This window comes from Cololabis saira, chromosome 4, assembly GCF_033807715.1.
Source record: "Cololabis saira isolate AMF1-May2022 chromosome 4, fColSai1.1, whole genome shotgun sequence".
Taxonomy (NCBI): Eukaryota; Metazoa; Chordata; class Actinopteri; order Beloniformes; family Belonidae; genus Cololabis; species Cololabis saira.
In genome coordinates this window covers 49,014,691-49,033,736 of record NC_084590.1, presented here as the reverse complement: position 1 = coordinate 49,033,736, position 19,046 = coordinate 49,014,691, and the positions used below count along the sequence as shown (strand labels likewise).

At 42.5% G+C, this 19,046-nt stretch overlaps 1 protein-coding gene across 3 annotated transcripts; it reads left to right on the top strand.

The window, feature by feature from the left end:
- Positions 1–1,198: 1,198 nt before the first annotated feature.
- LOC133442095 (uncharacterized) lies at positions 1,199–18,995 on the top strand. 3 transcript variants are annotated; one of them, XM_061720010.1, is made up of 18 exons: positions 1,199–1,326; positions 2,051–2,101; positions 4,569–5,126; positions 5,304–5,357; positions 6,280–6,312; positions 7,134–7,184; positions 12,013–12,570; positions 12,774–12,827; positions 13,326–13,369; positions 13,581–13,686; positions 13,875–13,903; positions 13,940–14,203; positions 14,498–14,573; positions 14,998–15,041; positions 15,254–15,359; positions 15,548–15,852; positions 16,241–16,323; positions 17,901–18,995. In XM_061720010.1, the coding sequence occupies exons 1-18, from the start codon at positions 1,299–1,301 to the stop codon at positions 17,911–17,913; spliced, it is 2,457 nt and encodes an 818-aa protein (XP_061575994.1). In that variant the 5' UTR covers positions 1,199–1,298; the 3' UTR covers positions 17,914–18,995. The 3 variants fall into 3 exon arrangements, with proteins under 3 accessions (XP_061575994.1, XP_061575993.1, XP_061575995.1); XM_061720009.1 differs by having other exon boundaries at positions 13,875–14,203; XM_061720011.1 differs by lacking the exon at positions 12,774–12,827 and having other exon boundaries at positions 13,875–14,203.
- Positions 18,996–19,046: the final 51 nt, after the last annotated feature.

Below are 19,046 nucleotides of genomic sequence, written 5' to 3'. Positions count from 1 at the left end.
ATCAGCAAATTGACTGATTTGGAATTCATGGTCAAAGTTACTGATTCCTTTGAGGTGATTGGCTGATTTACAATAAGGTGAGCAAACATTTGTGTACATAAAATAAATAATAGTGGTGAAATGGGACACCCCTGTCTTACATTGCATTTTTAATCTTGGTGTTATTGCTGGATTTAGGTAAATATAGCTATAAATGTCATTAAAAAACATTTTAATAATATTGCAAAACCCGCCTCCCAACACAATGTTTTTCATCGTTGTAAACATGAATTTGCGTTCCACGAATTTCTGAGACCATGTGACTCAATGAGTGATTCATAGTCAATCATATCTATAATTATCTGACATGGTTGTGAATATGTCTGCCTTTTATAAAGGATTGATATTCCTCAATAAGAGTTTCAATCAAACTTTTTAGAAAAAACAAAGATATGAAGTTCTGAGTTTGAGATAAGGCAGATGTGTTTTTTTCATATATTTTTTTTCATTACCTTGATTACACCCAAACTTCCACCGTAATATTTACACACTCCTACTGTAAAATAAAGGTTGTGTTTTGCAGAGACTATAAAAATGAAATATTTCCCTCTTTACAACTACAATCACTACAGGCACAGTGAATTTCAAACAATTTTACTGTACAAATATTGAAATATTAACATCTAAACTTCAAACACTTTAAAAAAAAAAAAAAGTCAGTCGCCTTTTTTGCTTCAGCTTCTGTTTTGCAGAGACTGTAAAAATGAATTCTCCCATAATTTCACCCAATACCTCAAACATCCCTCTTTCTTTTATGCTAGCAGTAGCATGTTAGCATCAATGTCCAACTGGACTCTATGTGGTTCTTGTGATTGTTCTCTCAGATGGAAGTCGCTTTGGATAAAAGCATCTGTTAAATGACAGCAGTAGTAGTATTATTATATATTATTATTATTATTGTTAATAATAATAATGTTATTATGCTATTATTATTGTTATTATTATGGCTTAATATTAGGAGGTGGTGGAACTTGACCGACACACAAGTCTCGGCAAATTGTGTTTTTTCTTGTTTTTTTTTTTTTTGTTTTTTTTTTTCACAACTTAGCATTGTACACACACGAGAGAAATAAAATGTTGTTTTGTCTGTTTTGTTTATTTTAGCTGTTTTCTTCATCCACGTGCTGCAACACCTGCAGGATGGAAGCAGAAGATTTTAGGAATCTGATGTTGATCTCCAGTTGATCTCCAGTTAATCTCCAGTTGAAAAAAAAAATCTCCAGTTGAACTTCTCCTGCTGCTTCAGCATCAATGTCAGGATGGCAGCCAAGTTGCAACCTGAACCAGGTGAGAACATGAACTGCAGTTGTTGGAAGTCCACATGTCCATGCTCTAGTTTGCACAGACTCCGTTACTTCTGACTCGCCGTTAAATCTGATTCGTCGTTACTTCTGACTCGTCATTACTTTAGAGTAGTCGTTACTTCTGACTTGTCATTATCTCTTATACACCATTACCTCTTATTGTCATTTCTCAAAGAACTTAAGGAAGGGAGGTGACGAGAGATTCTCGCATTAAAAAAGTATAATCAAGGCCGCTCGGTGGCGCAGTGGGTTAAGCAGCGGGCCATATACTGAGGCTACAGTCCTCCTCCTGCAGCGGTCGCGGGTTCGAATCCAGCCCGTGCACCTTTGCTGCGTGTCTTCCCCGTTCTCTCTCTCTACCCCTTTCCAGTCTGCATCTCCAATAAAGGGCCACTAGAGCCCAAAAAAATCTTTTAAAAAAAAAAAAAAAAAAGTATAATCAAGCGGTGCCGTCTCACTCAGAATTTATGGTGAAGTAATTAGTTAACATCTATGGTTTTAACTATTAAGTATCTCCAAACTGCTTGGGGAGGGAAGGAGGCTTAATAAAATCGGCATAATGACATCACTTTGTAATGCGTCCTCTCCTTTTTAACAACTGTCTGTAAAGTTCTTATCTAATCTATCATCTCTACAAACATTTACAGATTGACCAACACAGGAAACTGATCTTCTGGATGAATTGTTTTGTCTTTGTGTCTCTTCAGGAGGACGTCCTTGGAAACGTAGCAGCAGCATCGACTTGTTGCCTCCTGAAAGTAAGTTTCTCTGAACTGAGTCTGAACAGTTCTGATGTTGAAACTAAATCTCGTTGAAATTATAATTTGTCATAAAAAAACTAGTCTCTAGATGTTGTTAAATATAAAGATAAAGATCACTGATTATTATATTCAGGTATATTCAGGTTCAAAGGACGGCTCTACAAAGGGTTGTGTATACGGCCCAAAAAATCATGGGTTCATCTTTCGTTGTTTGAAAGAGGACGGAACGGTTTTGGTATTTGTCGCTTTTGTCCCCATTTTTAACATCTGTGTTGACAAGTGTCCCTGGTCCAGCTGAAGAGAAGCAGCTCCAAACCATAATGCTACCTCCACCATGCTTCAATGACCACGTTTCTACGCAGTCAAAATTCGGGTTATGGCTATTTCTGGTACTGAAGCTGAACATGAAGCTGAATCTGTCCACTTACACTGTTCAAACCTTCCTAATTAACTTTGTGTAAATACACACATACACACATACATACACACATACATACACACATACATACATACATACATACATACATACATACATACATACATACATACATACATACATACATACACACGAACACACACACAGTCACTCTTTCAATCCCCTTCTGCTCATGTTTGTGTGGTAAAGGGGAGTTTTTCCTTCCCACTGTTTGGCTTAAGGCTTTTCGGTAACCCTTTCTTTTACAGTACAGTAATAACCAGGTAATACTATGGTAATTACACTGCTAATTACATGGTAACTACCGGGTAATTTACCCAGTAAGTACTAGGTAATTATTACGTATTTTCTTGTACCATATAATTATGTGTATTTACCGAGGGAAATTACAGGTATTTACTAGGTTAATATTGGTAACTACCAGTCAATTTACCATGTAATTACTCTGAAATTACATGAATTATTTCTAAGTACCAGGTAATTACTAAGTATTTTTCTGCAATCTACCAGGAAATTATAACCTATATTTGAGGTAGTTACCAGCTAATTACACTTCAATGAACATGTAGTTACCTTGTATTTACTATACATTTCATGGATAACTACCGGGTATTTACCGATTCATTTTTTTTTTTTTTTTTTTCACCTTTTCTGCACACATATTAATGATTGATACCATGAAGGTAGAAACCAAAGGTATATATATGTGCATTATTACTATATTTAATATATGTACATATATATACGCATACAAACCCAGTGAGTTTTATTTTCTTTTTTTGGGGGGGGGGGGGGGGTGACGACATCCACTGCCAATACAGGAAGCAGGAACATACGGAGACCTCACGTCAAGCACTGGAAATCTGCAACAAAAAACCACAAACAAAACACGAAACCGGCATGGAGCCAACCAAAACATGAACAGCAATCGACCCAAATCCTGATATCCGATCGCAGTCTGAGCTAAGCTACCGCTACCGCTACCTAACCCAAAAACTACAGAGCATGTGTGTGTGTGTGTGTGTGTGTGTGTGTGTGTGTGTGTGTGTGTGTGTGTGTGTGTGTGTGTGTGTGTGTGTGTGTGTGTGTGTGTGTGTGTGTGTGTGTGTGTGTGTGTGTGTGTGTGTGTGTGTGTGTGTGTGTGTGTGTGTGTGTGTGTGTGTGTGTGTGTGTGTGTGTGTAATAAACCAAACAAAGCTCCACCTGAAGTGTATCTATAGTGGGGGAGGAGGGGGAGCAACCCCGCCACCCGCGAGACCAGAGGCCGACACGGAAGAACCCGGAACCCAGGCCACCGGCAACCCCACAGAGGGGAGAAGTAGGAGGGAGGCAACCCACCGCCTGCTTTGTTTTGTAATCAGATGTCTGCAGATGAGTGAATATGTGACTTATAAGCTGGAAAACACAATGAGACCACAGCATGAGGCCTTATCTAGTGCATGTTCAAATTTGATAACGATACCACAAAAAATTAGTATTTTACATTTTTTGTAAAATGATGTCTTACAAAGACTATTATTATTATTATGGGACATTAGATTATATCCCATGGGCCTAACTCTTGAACCTTTCAACGTACATAATTTTGGCCTCTAATGAAAGCTGACTCTTAGAGGAATCCTATCATATTCACTATCAATATTGCTGATATATATATATATATATATATATATATATATATATATATATATATATATATATATATATATATATAAATACATATAAGAGAGTCAAAACACGGACGTGCGTCTGATCCGAGCAGTGATTTACTACTCTGATTGAATTTCCCGCTGTAGGATTTATTCCGACCCCTGAAGCGTCATATCGTTGTTTTCAGCATTTCATTGGCTAGACTATGTGCCAGTCACCAGGGCGATAGGCGCTAAGTTTTTTTCATGACAAAAGCCGGACGTGCGCGTCATGGACTGAGTGTGGACAGTTTATGGACTGGACGGCCCACGGGCGGGCCGTCAGAGCGGCAATGGGTTGCAGTTTGTAAATGATTTCTATTTTGTTCTATAATTTCAGTGTCTGAGCTGAGGGTTGTTGTGCTGGGGAGCAGCTGGAGTCAGAGGAACTCAGTGGAGAACTTCATACTGGAACACAGCGTCTCTAACACAGAACCTTTCAGCTGCACCAGAAACACAAGCAGGTTTAGAAACAAACATGTAACAGTTATCAACACTCCAGACCTGCTGAGTCCTACAGAGGAAACACTGAACCAGTTCCTGAAACACTGTGCCAGAGTCTCTGATCCTGGACCTCATGTGTTCCTGTTGGTCCTACATCCTGAAGACTTCAATGAGGAACACAAAGAGAAGTTCTGCAGAATCCTTGAAACTTACAACCATCAGTTGTTTGATCGATGCCTAGTACTGGTTACACCCAGAGAGAAGAGCTCAGGGTTGATGGAAACCCACATGGAAAATCCAACATTGAAAGAGATGATCAGAAAATGCAGATACCGACACCTGAAGATGAGTGACATCGACCGTTCAGAGCTGTTAACACGTTTGGCTCAAGTTGCAAAAGAGAACAACGGAGAACATCTGACCTATGGAGTATTTGAAGAAACAACTTCACCAGGTGAGGACTCGGGACAAAACATACGAATTAGCCGTCACTGCTGCTTCAAGAGATTTGGGAAGTTCAGAAATAGTTTGGAGAGCGTAATAAGTACTTGTGACTTGTAAAAGCTTTAAAACAGACCATTCTTTCACTGAGTCAGAACTATCTGGTAAAACTCAAATATCATTTTCACAGGTTATCCACGCTTTCTTCATAGTTCACTATCTGGACAAAGGCTTTCACCGAACCGTAAGTAAATAACATTTTATTTTTATTTTTTTTATTTAACCTTTATTTAACCAGGTAACAGCCCATTGAGATCAAGGATCTCTTTCTCAAGGGTGACCTGGCCAAGAAGGCAGCCTCAGGAACAGGCGCTTCTCTGACTCGTCGTTACTTCTGACTCGTCGTTACCTCTGACTCGTTGTTACTTCTGACTCGTCGTTACTTCTGACTCGTTGTTACTTCTGACTCGCCGTTACCTGTGATTCGCTGTTACTTCTGACTCGTTGTTACTTCTGACTCGTCGTTACCTCTGACTCGTTGTTACTTCTGACTCGCCGTTACCTCTGACTCGTTGTTACTTCTGACTCGTCGTTACCTGTGATTCGCCGTTACCTCTGACTCCTCGTTACTTCTGACTCGCCGTTACCTGTGATTCGCTGTTACTTCTGACTCGTCGTTACTTCTGACTCGCCGTTACCTCTGACTCGTTGTTACTTCTGACTCGTCGTTACCTGTGATTCGCTGTTACTTCTGACTCGTCGTTACTTCTGACTCGTCGTTACTTCTGACTCGTCGTTACTTCTGATTCGTCGTTATTCTGACTTGTCATTACCTCTTATACACCGTTACCTCTGATTGTCATTTCTCAAAGAACTTAAGGAAGGGAGGTGACGAGAGTTAAGCGGTGCCGTCTCACTCAGAATTCATGGTGAAGTAATTAGTTAACATCTATGGTTTTAACTATTAAGTATCTCCAAACTGCTTGGGGAGGGAAGGAGGCTTAATAAAATCGGCATAATGACATCACTTTGTAATGTGTCCTCTCCTTTTTAACAACTGTCTGTAAAGTTCTTATCTAATCTATCATATCTACAAACATTTACAGATTGACCAACACAGGAAACTGATCTTCTGGATGAATTGTTTTGTCTTTGTGTCTCTTCAGGAGGACTTTCTGATTGGATCTTTCCTCCTCACAGTAAGTTTCTCTGAACTGCATCTGAACAGTTCTGATGTTGAAACTAAATCTTGTTGAAATTATAATTTGTCATAAAAAAACTAGTCTCTAGATGTTGTTAAATATAAAGATAAAGATCACTGATTATTATATTCAGGTATATTCAGGTTCAAAGGACGGCTCTACAAAGGGTTGTGTATACGGCCCAAAAAATCATGGGTTCATCTTTCGTTGTTTGAAAGAGGACGGAACGGTTTTGGTATTTGTCGCTTTTGTCCCCATTTTTAACATCTGTGTTGACAAGTGTCCCTGGTCCAGCTGAAGAGAAGCAGCTCCGAACCATAATGCTACCTCCACCATGCTTCAATGACCACGTTTCTACGCAGTCAAAATTCGGGTTATGGCTATTTCTGGTACTGAAGCTGAACATGAAGCTGAATCGTTACCTCTGATTCGTCGTTACTTCTGACTCCTCGTTACTTCTGACTTGTCATTACCTCTTATACACCGTTACCTCTGATTGTCATTTCTCAAAGAATTTAAGGAAGGGAGGTGACGAGAGATTCTCACATTAAAAAAGTATAATCAAGCGGTGCCGTCTCACTCAGAATTCATGGTGAAGTAATTAGTTAACATCTATGGTTTTAACTATTAAGTATCTCCAAACTGCTTGGGGAGGGAAGGGGGCTTAATAAAATCGGCACTTTGTAATGTGTCCTCTCCTTTTTAACAACTGTCTGTAAAGTTTTTATCTAGTCTATCATCTCTAGAAACACTTACAGATTGACCAACACAGGAAACTGATGTTGTGGATGAATTGTTTTGTCTTTGTGTCTCTTCAGGAGGACGTCCTTGGAAACGTAGCAGCAGCCTCGAGATCTTGCCTCCTACCAGTAAGTTTCTCTGAACTGAGTGAACAGTTCTGATGTTGAAACTATATCTCGTTTGAATTATAATTTGTCATAAAAAAAACTAGACTCTAGTCCAGGAGTCGGAACCCAAACTCTTTTAAATTCATATTGGACCAAAAACACAAAAAACAAATATGTCTGGAGCCGCAAAAAATGAAAAGTCTTGTAAAAACCTTAGAATGAAGGCAACACATGCTGCATGTTTCTATATTAGTTAGAACTGGGTCCTCGGCTGCAAATGTAGCTGCTAAAGTCTTTCCACGTGACTCTTTTTGTTATTGGACAACTTCTCGCTACAGAGCAAACATTCAGGCAATAAATGCAAATTATTCGCTCCAAGAAATGTTGAATCTCCATCCAATTACAGTCTGAGCTAAGCTACCGCTAACCAACCCCAAAAACTACAGAGCAGCATCCAGGTGAACGTGTGTGTGTGTGTGTGTGTGTGTGTGTGTGTGTGTGTGTGTGTGTGTGTGTGTGTGTGTGTGTGTGTGTGTGTGTGTGTGTGTGTGTGTGTGTGTGTGTGTGTGTGTGTGTGTGTGTGTGTGTGTGTGTGTGTGTGTGTGTGTGTGTGTGTGTGTGTGTGTGGCGTTGTGTGTGTGGCGTTGTGTGTGTATGTGTGTTTGTGTGTGTGTGTAATAAACCAAACGAAGCTCCACCTGAGGTGTATCTACAGTGGGGGAGGGGGGGGGGGGACCCCGCCACCCGAGAGACCAGAGGCCGACCAGGAAGAACCCGGAACCCAGGCCACCAGCAACCCCACAGAGGGGAGAAGTAGGAGGGAGGCAACCCACCGCCAGGGAGACCCCTCCCCGCTCCCACGAAAGCGGCCCTCCAGGCCCGTCTCCGGTCCTCCCCGGCACGCTGCAGGCGCGCCGGGGGAGACCGGAGACGGGCCTGGAGAGAGGGAACCCCCCAACACACGCGCGACACACGCGCGGGTCCGACAACGGAGGGCCCCAGACCCAGGAATCTCATTCATCCATCCATTCACCTATCCGATTCCTGTAATAATAATAATGACGAACGGGCCCTCGCACTCTTGGCCACCGTCCCCCATAAGCATATCAGATATGACACCACCCACGACTTCCTCTGTCAAACCATTCAAAAGTTATAGCTGAAAATAGGGACAACCAATCAGAAGAAGGGGCGGGACTAATTCAGGCCAATGAAGGTCAAGGACTCAATACAGAGTCCGATGACACCACCCACGACTCTCTATGTCAAACGCACATTTTGATGTATGACACACCTGGGTGCACGTTACGGTTCGGGCCGTATTAACTGTTGAAGGAATGGCATAAATTTCTCCAAAATTAAGCGATTAATTGAGAATGTTTAAAATGGCCGACTTCCTTTTCGGTTTCGGCCAGGGCGCCAAGAGACTTTTCTTTAAGTTGCGACATGATACAGGTGTGTACCGATTTTCGTGCATGTACGTCAAACCGTATTGTGGGGCTTGAGGCACAAAGTTTTTTCTGTCTGAACCAATCAGATGAAGGGTGGGCGCGCTTTTTGGCATCTAGCGTCGCCACGGTAACGCTTTTGAAAGAGAAAAGTAATGCTTGTTGTCGCAGGATGGAGACGCACATTTTGATGTATAACACACCTGGGTGCGCGTTACGGTTCGGGCCGTATTAACTGCTGAAGGAATGGCATAAATTTCGCCAAAATGACACGATTAATTCAAAATGGCCGACTTCCTGTTGGGTTTGGGCCATGGCGCCAAGAGACTTTTCTTTAAATTGTGCCATGATACAGGTGTGTACCGATTTTCGTGCATGTACGTCAAACCGTATTGTGGGGCTTGAGGCACAACATTTTCTAGGGGGCGCTGTTGAGCCATTAGGCAACGCCCATTAATGCAAACCATTAAATATCACATTTTTCACCAGGCCTGGCTTGGTGCAAAATTTGGTGTCTTTTGGGGCACATTTAGGGGGAAAAAAGACCCTCATTTCATCAGAAGAAAGAAAGAAGAATTCCTACAGATACAATAGGGCCTTCGCACTGTAAGTGCTAGGGCCCTAATAATATACTAACAATAATAATAATAGTAATAACTAGACAATTTCCTCGCAGAAATTTCGAGAGTGCCACGGCGGGCTGCTGCACATTTGTGTACATTTTGCAAGCAATACAGGTGAAGGACTCAAAACTAAGTCTGATGACACCACACAGGATGCTCTATGTCAAACCATTCAAAAGTTATAGCAGAAAATAGGGACAACCAATCAGAATAAGGGGCGGGGCTAATTTGCACCAATGAAGGTCAAGGACTCAATAGAGTCCTATGACACCACCCATGACTCTGTATGTCAAACCATTCAAAAGTTATAGCAGAAAATAGGGACAACCAATCAGAATAAGGGGCGGGGCTAATTTGCACCAATGAAGGTCAAGGACTCAATACAGAGTCCAATGACATCACCCATGACTCTCTATGTCAAACCATTCAAAAAATATTGGACTATAATATATCGGCCAATCAGAAGAAGGGGCGGGGCTAATTTTCACCAATGAACGTCAAGGACTCAATACAGAGTCCTATGACACCACCCATGACTCTCTATGTCAAACCATTCAAAAAATATTGGACTATAACATATCGGCCAATCAGAAGAAGGGGCGGGGCTAATTTGCACCAATGAAGTTCAAGGATTCGATACTGAGTCATATGACACCACCCATGACTGTATGTCAAACCATTCAAAAGATATTGGACTATAATATATCGGCCAATCAGAAGAAGGGGCGGGGCTAATTTTCACCAATGAACGTCAAGGACTCGATACTGAGTCCAATGACACCACCCTCCATCTCCCATGAACCGGTTCCCAGCAGGACTGTTGATCATCTAAGGTCTACAGGTCAGGGTTCAGATTTCTCCATTTTCCAGGTTAAAGTATATGAAGTCTGTACTGACTGGGTCATGTGACCAGTCTGGCTCAGTCTAATCAGTCAACAGCTGTGCTCTGGTTGCTAGGGGCAACAAGAACCTTGAAATGAGGAATGTTCCGGATTTGCTTTGAGAAAACCCCAGCTTTTGCCTTGTGACAAGTTCTCAAATAACTCCGATTTGTGAGAAAACCATAGCTCCTAGCAGAAAAATTAAGACATCATGAGAGACACAGAACCTGGCAGATTCTGATAATCTTAATTTTATTCAGATATTCCTTAAAATGTGTTAGTAACGGCAGTTCGAAAACAAAGTGATATTTTTTTGAAGAAAACTTTTTTATTTTTTTTATTACATTGCAGTTAATGGAGACCGAGGCAGGAATTCGCGTGGCTGTTAGCCCCCCTGTTTGAATTTTGTGCATACCCCGCCTGTCAAAGTCACATTTTATGAATCCCAACACGTATGTCTACATTCTGACCAAAAATTATCTGTCTACCTTTTACGGTTTGGCCGTGAGCCCGAGTTACAAATAAAAAAAAAGGTAATTTTTTGACTGTTTCTCTCACTCTAAAAAATTAGAGCTTCACTCTAAATTTGACAAAAAAAGTGATTTCCAGTCCTCGCCAAGAGGCACTGCTCCTCCATTGCTATTGCATAGCTATGGAGGAGGCGTGCCACTTGGCACAAGCCGTGGCACTATTAATATTAATAGCCATCCTTGTATGATAATAATACTAATAAATTATAAAATTTTCTTGTCCTGCCGATGGAGGCCCAAATCCTCCATGGCAGGACCCTTCCATACCGCATTCTCAACCGAACCCTGGTGTTGAGTGCATGTAATTAATGCAATAAAAACAGGGAGGGGGAGGTCAGGGTATCATAATGACAATGACCCCCCTCCAGAACTAAGTATCCTTTTTAAATGTATTTATTAAACGTTGAGTGTGCAGTGTCTACGGTGTTATTAAAACCGTGGAGCGGGGAGTACCGGGCCGCGCGGGACAATGTCCCTGTTTTGGGAGAAATATCACTTAGGTTCGAGAGCGGTCGGCTGTGCAAAAATGAATCAGACACACACTCGCTTTTGCTATAATGAATAAATTTATTAGCAAGCAAGCAGTGCAAACAAAAGACTCACACACAACTGCCCTTTGCTAGGATAACTCTGTGTCAAGTTAGCCCCCACAAATGACAGAGCAACATACAATCACATAGGGGCTTGGCCTAAACTCTTACCTTAACACAGAAGGACATGGAGAGCTGGAACAGTCCAGGCAGTAGTAGCCATTAAAAACCCCCACTGGGCGTTGTGCACTCCGACCCACAGCAGACTCTCACTGAACTTCCGGCTGCCCCCCGTCTTTATACCTTTCTTGCGGAGGGGGTTGCCCCTTCAACCCCCGCCTGCCAGTTCTCACGCTAAGGGGTCGCTCTAACAGGACTGAGCTTCCCGTGTGAACCAAGCGCGAGAATGAGAATGACGGACACTTCAGGACACAAAACTTATTTTTTCTTCCTTCAGTCCCCCACGACCCGGACCCCCCGCCCCTTCGCCTATGTGCGTGTGAATCGTGTAGGGGGAGCAGGAGGGGGAGCGGACGCCGAAGCCAGGTTAAATAATATTTTAGAGGAGGAAGATTTTTTTTTTCATTATGCACTTTGAGAAAAAAGTCGAAATGTCGAGAAAAAAGTTGAAAATTTGAGAAAAAAGTCTAAATGTTGAGGGTCATGTCATCAGGGCGAACGCTGCAATTGGCTAAGTTTTTTTCATGACAAAAGCCGGACGTGCGCGTCATGGACTAAGTGTGGACAGTTTATGGACTGGACGGCCCACGGGCGGGCCGTCAGAGTGGCAATGGGTTGCAGTTTGTAAATGATTTCTATTTCTTTCTATAATTTCAGTGTCTGAGCTGAGGATTGTTGTGCTGGGGAGCAGCTGGAGTCAGAGGAACTCAGTGGAGAACTTAATACTGGAACTCAGCGTCTTCAACACAGAACCTTTCAGCTGCACCAGAAACACCAGCCGGTTTAGAAACAAACTTCTAACAGTCATCAACACTCCAGACCTGCTGAGTCCTACAGAGGACAAACTGAACGAGTTTCTGAGAGACTGTGCCAGAGTCTCTGATCCTGGACCTCATGTGTTCCTGTTGGTCCTAAAACCTGAAGACTTCAATGAGGAACACAAAGAGAAGTTCTGCAGAATCCTTGAAACTTACAACCATCAGTCGTTTGATCGATGCCTGATACTGGTTACACCCAGAGAGGAGAGCTCAGGGTTGATGGAAACCCACATGGAAAATCCAACATTGAAGGAGATGATCAGAAAATGCAGATACCGACACCTGAAGATGAGTGACATCGACCGTTCAGAGCTGCTAACACGTTTGGGTCAAGTTGTAAAAGAAAACAACGGAGAACATCTGACCTATGGAGTATCTGAAGAAACAACTTCACCAGGTGAGGACTCGGGACAAAACATACGAACGATGCCGTCACTGCTGCTTCCAGAGATTTTGGGAAGTTCAGAAAGAGCTTTGAGAGATTAATACGTAGTTGTGACTTGTTTAAAAGCTTTAAAACACTTGTTTAAAAGCTTTAAAACAGACCATTCTTTCACTGAGTCAGAACTTTCTGGTAAAACTCAAATGTCATTTTCACAGGTTATCCACACTTTCTTCATAGTTCACTATCTGAACAAAGGCTTTCACTGCAGCGTAAGTAAATAAAATTGTATTTTTATTTTTTTTATTTAACCTTTATTGAACCAGGTAAAAGCCCATTGAGATCAAGGATCTCTTTCTCAAGTGTGACCTGGCCAAGAAGTAGCAGCACGTCAAAATAAATAAAATCACAAGGTTAAAAGACAGAATATAAAACAATAACAGAGGAACAAAGTAGCAGTAAAATGATAAAACCACGTCTTATAAAGTGCAGATGCATAAGAGGTCACAGCCAGTTAACTACATAATCACATCAATCATATAAAGATGTTTAGGAAGACAATCAGGTACAGAGACACTAATACTTTCAAGCTGTAGTGCTTCAGGACTAGGAACGGGCGCATCCACCTTTTGGTATATACCGTACGAATGCACAAATGTGTGGAAAAAACTATATCTGATATTTTAATAGCAAAGAAGAAGTTTTTGGAGGTCACAAACTTAAAAGATGTACTTCTGAACTTTTGGTGTCTGGTTTTGTTTCTCTTCCAGTTTCCAGCAGCTCAGCCGATTCAAACAGGGAATTCTTTGACACGGTTTGTAAATTTCATTTTTCTTTTCTGCTTGTGTGGGGTTTAGGGGGGGGGTTCTGTATGGAAGTCAATAACCGCTCTACTCTATTCTTTAATTTTGTTCAACTCCAGTTAAAACCAACAACTGGGTCGACTGATTTGTTTTGATGATTCTTTCAGTTGTAATCACACAATCTCTTTATTGATTACTTGATTCTTTTTATTGTAACTGAAGGATGGAAAGGAGGTAAAACCTGGAGACCTGATCGAGATCTATCGTGGTCGTAACCACTGGGCTGTTTATGTTGGTCGTGGAAACGTCGTTCACTTCGTAGAAGACGGTGAGTTTCCTCGTTCCTCCAACATGTCAGACTGAAACAAAACCAAACAACGTTTCAGGTTGTTCTCTCTGCTCAACGGTGTGAATCAGCAACAGAGCAGACGTAGAACCATGTCAGCATCTTTAGGTGTCAGCATCATCTCAGTGAGCTGCAGCTGAAACTCTTTTCTTCCTGGTTCATCCTTTTAGGGGGAGGATCAAGCTCTAGCAGCTCCATGGAGCTCGAGGAGGCCATGGCCTCCTCGAGCTCCATGAGCCCCATGAGCTTCATGAGCTCCAGCGCTGTTGGTGTTAGTGTTGATGGCAAAGTATTGAAAGAGAAGCTGCAGGACGTGGTGAAGAAGGACAAGTGGAGAGTCAACAATCTCCTGGATCATGGATACAAACCTCGTCCAGCTGATGATATCGTGAAGGAGGCCTGTTCACTGGAGGATACAGAGAAGCAGTACAACCTGTTGACGTACAACACTGAACAGTTCGCCACTGACATGCGCTACGGCAAGCCTTGGAGTCGGCAGGTACATTAGAACTGGTGGTTTGTGTTAGTGAGGGTCCGGGTGAAACCCTGGACCTTTAACAGGACTGATCTCCTCCTCGTCCTCTCAGCCGTCTCCTCCATGACGGTGTCACACTCATAAAGATCCAGAGATTTAGATCAGCAGACGTGGTACCAGCACCACTCTGGTCTGCTGCCTCTTATCTTCACATGAAGAGAAGATGTGTTGCACATAAATGCTCAAAGTTGTGGATCGTTTCTGAAGTACATGAATCATCTTTTCTTTGTGTAAAACATGTTCTTTTTCCTCCTGCAGGTGAAGTTGGCAGCAGGAATAAAACCAGCTACAGCTGCAGCTCGGGAACAGAAGAAGAGAAAAAGGAGCTTGAAACGTAACGATGATTGATGTGCTACATAAATCTGCACTAGGGAGCAAAAGTCTCTCTCTTGTTTTTTCCTGCATCTATGTTTTGAGACCAGCACCTGTTGAGATATTGGATGTGTGCGACCCATTTCACCCTTTGTTCCAGCTCTGGGACTTTAGGCAGTAAAATCTATGAAAAAGTAACTTGCATATCAATCCATGATTCATATTTTATAAAGTTTGGTGAAACCTCAGGAACGGACGCGTCCGCCTCAGGAACCACGCCCACTCCTCCACCCTGCCACACTAAACTTTTTAACAGTTTCAGTCATTTATTTATTTGGTTTAATTATTGTTATATTATTAATTTTATAGCAAAGAGGTTTTTGGAGATCACAAACTTAAAAGATGCATTTCTGAACTTTTGGTGTCTGGTTTTGTTTCTCTTCCAGTTTTCAGCAGCTCAGCCGATTCAAACAGGGAATTCTTTGACACGGTTTGTAAATTTCATCTTGCTTTTTTGCTTGTGTGGGGGTTTTGGGGGGGGGGGGTTCTGTATGGAAGTCAATAACCACTCTTCTCTATTCTTTCATTTTGTTCAACTCCAGTTAAAACCAACAACTGGGTCGACTGGTTTGTTTTGATGATTCTTTCAGTTGTAATCACAATCTCTTTATTGATTGCTTGAATGTTTTTTTCTAATTGAAGGATCAAAAGGAGGTCAAACCTGGAGACCTGATCCAGATCTATCGTGGTTATCAGCACTGGGCTGTTTATGTTGGTCGTGGAAACGTCGTTCACTTCGTAGGACCTGGTGAGTTTCCTCGTTCCTCCAACATGTCAGACTGAAACAAAACCAAACAACGTTTCAGGTTGTTCTCTCTGCTCAACGGTGTGAATCAGCAACAGAGCAGACGTAGAACCATGTCAGCATCTTTAGGTGTCAGCATCATCTCAGTGAGCTGCACCTGAAACGCTTTTCTTCCTGGTTCATCCTTTTAGGGAGAGGATCAAGCTCTAGCAGCTCCATGGCCTCCTCGAGCTCTATGAGCTTCATGAGCTCCAGCGGTGTTGGTGTTGGTGGTAGTGTTGGCAAAGTGTTGAAAGAGAAGCTTCAGGATAAGGTGAAGAAGGACAGGTGGAGAATCAACAATCTCCTGGATCATGAATACAAACCTCGTCCAGCTGATGTTATCGTGAAGGAGGCCTGTTCACTGGTGGATACAGAGAAGCAATACAACCTGTTGACGTACAACACTAAACAGTTCGCCAGTGAGATGCGCTACGGCAAGCCTGGGAGTCGGCAGGTACGTTAAAACATGTTTCTCATGGTGGTTTGTGTTAGTGAGAGTCTGCAGGTACGTTAGAACATGGTGGTTTGTGTTAGTGAGGGTCAGCAGGTACGTTAGAACATGGTGGTTTGTGTTAGTGAGGGTCCGGGTGAAACCCTGGACCTTTAACAGGACTGAGCTCCTCCTCGTCCTCTCAGCCGTCTCCTCCATGACGGTGTCACACTCATAAAGATCCAGAGATTTAGATCAGCAGACGTGGTTCCAGCACCACTCTGGTCTGCTGCCTCTTATCTTCACATGAAGAGAAGATGTGTTGCACATAAATGTTCAGAGTTGTGGATCGTTTCTGAAGGACATGAATCATCTTTTCTTTGTGTAAAACATGTTCTTGTTCCTCCTGCAGGATAAGGACGCAGGAATAAAACCAGGAGCAGCAGAAGTAGAGGCAGCTACAGCTGCAGCTTCGGAACAGAAGAAGAGGAAAACGTGCTAAAGTCTCCTCTCTTGTTTTTTCCTGCATCTATGTTTATAGACCAGCACCTGTTGAGATATTGGATGTGCGCGACCTATTCCCCCCTTTGTTCCAGCTCTGGGACTTTAGGCAGTAAAATCTATGAAAAAGTAACTTGAATATCAATCCATGATTCATATTTCATAAAGTTTGGTCAAATCCACACGACCTAGAAATAAAGGTGCTGGTTCAGACAAGTCAATCCAAAATGTTCCTCTCTCAACTGAGGATGAGCATGATGTAAATCTCAAAGAAATCAAATATAATAATAAATAAATACAATAATAAAATTCATACAATTAAAATGAACCTGACCTGCAGTCCCCCCTCTGATCATCCCACTGCTGACCTGCAGTCCCCCCTCTGATCATCCCACTGCTGCTTCCACCTGCAGTCCCCCCTCTGATCATCCCACTGCTGACCTGCAGTCCCCCCTCTGATCATCCCACTGCTGCTTCCACCTGCAGTCCCCCCTCTGATCATCCCACTGCTGACCTGCAGTCCCCCCTCTGATCATCCCACTGCTGACCTGCAGTCCCCCCTCTGATCATCCCACTGCTGACCTGCAGTCCCCCCACTGATCATCCCACTGCTGACCTGCAGTCCCCCCTCTGATCATTCCACTGCTGACCTGCAGTCCCCCCTCTGATCATCCCTCTGCTGACCTGCAGTCCCCCCTCTGATCATCCCACTGCTGACTTGCAGTCCCCCCTCTGATCATCCCACTGCTGACCTGCAGTCCCCCCTCTGATCATCCCTCTGCTGACCTGCAGTCCCCCCTCTGATCATCCCACTGCTGACCTGCAGTCCCCCCTCTGATCATCCCACTGCTGACCTGCAGTCCCCCCTCTGATCATCCCACTGCTGCTTCCACCTGCAGTCCCCCCTCTGATCATCCCACTGCTGCTTCCACCTGCAGTCCCCCCTCTGATCATCCCACTGCTGACCTGCAGTCCCCCCTCTGATCATCCCACTGCTGACCTGCAGTCCCCCCACTGATCATCCCACTGCTGACCTGCAGTCCCCCCTCTGATCATTCCACTGCTGACCTGCAGTCCCCCCTCTGATCATCCCTCTGCTGACCTGCAGTCCCCCCTCTGATCATCCCACTGCTGACCTGCAGTCCCCCCTCTGATCATCCCACTGCTGCTTCCACCTGCAGTCCCCCCTCTGATCATCCCTCTGCTGACCTGCAGTCCCCCCTCTGATCATCCCACTGCTGACTTGCAGTCCCCCCTCTGATCATCCCACTGCTGACCTGCAGTCCCCCCTCTGATCATCCCACTGCTGCTTCCACCTGTCTGTGTGGATGTCTGGTAGAATTAAAGGTTGAACTAAAGAGTGCATGTGGCAGAACTTTCTTCAATTAAATGAAGACCAAACTAGAAATAAGAGTATTTGAAGCTGAGAAAGAAAGATGAAATGTCCATATAAGTTACACTGGCTTCCTGTCTGTCACTTTCCGTCTCCTCACCTTCGTGAACCTGAAACTATTCAATGTAATGAAACAATTGATCCTGAAACATTTTTTTTCTTGTTTTTCTTGTCACAGTCAGCCTGTATGATCTCATCCTTCCCTGCATCACAAACATCACCCCCAGTTCGTCCAAACTTCACACAAAATACCGTGGTGGGCTATTGATTTTATTACGTTAATTATTTGCAGATGTCTATTTTAGTATAAAGGAGGTTACAAACATCTCTGATTGTACTCGATTACAAAGTGGACGATGCCGAAGTGAGAGAAAAGTGGCTGTAAAAACTTCACCTTTAGTAGTCCTGTGCTGTGCTGAGTAGTCAACAGAAGGTAAATTACACTAAAGGTAAACTTCATTTGGCTCCATCTGGTGGACAGAAGGTAAATTACACTAAAGGCAAATTTTCTCTGGCTCCATCTGGTGGATAAAGGCTGTATCTGCAATTAATTTACTCAGCTTAAAAAGAAGAAAGGCAGTCATACACTTTAACTAGAAACAACTGAGCTCTGCTATCGCTCACAGAACAACTTTCCACATAAAACCTGCAAAATAAAGTTAGTAATAATTAACAAACAAATTAATCAAAAATGCACACGGATTAAAATCCCTGCTTAAGTTGAATAAATCTTACTGCTGAAGCTATAAATATGTTAGATTGCAGAGCTCCTCTTTTAAAGTAGGTATGGGTGTTTTATAAATGAGTTTATTGAAACTCTTGTTATATGTAAGAATATATGTAAGATTCAGGGGACTGGATAAGTGTCTATTTCAATCCTACTCCGTTTGGAACATGTTGGTGGATCCGTGAACTATTATATTATATATTTGTATTCTGTATTTTTTACTTTTTTGTACTCTTTTTTTATCATGCATGTTCAAAATAAATCAATTCAAATGTATGTGTGTATATGTGTAGGTATGTGTATGTATTATTGCTTATATAAATACTGTATGGAAAGATATTAATTAATGACATTGCACTAGTTTATAAAAGCTAACATTTTTGGTGAAAAGGGAAGGCGTCATTAGCGTAGGCTTCAGTCTACACCTTTTGGTCCTTGGTTTTTAGTTAAAATTGTGTATAAACATATATACCAAAAAATTATATATATTTTTCTGTATTACACTGACGATTTACACCTGTACTTTGGGTTATTTGTGTTGTGGAAATTGAAAGGACCAATAAACTAAACTAAAACTAAACCTGTTTGTGCAGATAA

Excerpts from the sequence above, each read along its gene's own strand:
- LOC133442095 (XM_061720009.1), top strand. The coding sequence starts at position 1,299 with ATGGCAGCCAAGTTGCAACCTGAACCAG. Across the intron at positions 15,360-15,547 it reads CGTTCACTTCGTAGGACCTG|GGAGAGGATCAAGCTCTAGC; the intron begins GTGAGTTTCCTC and ends TCATCCTTTTAG. Across the intron at positions 15,853-16,240 it reads GCAAGCCTGGGAGTCGGCAG|GATAAGGACGCAGGAATAAA; the intron begins GTACGTTAAAAC and ends TTCCTCCTGCAG.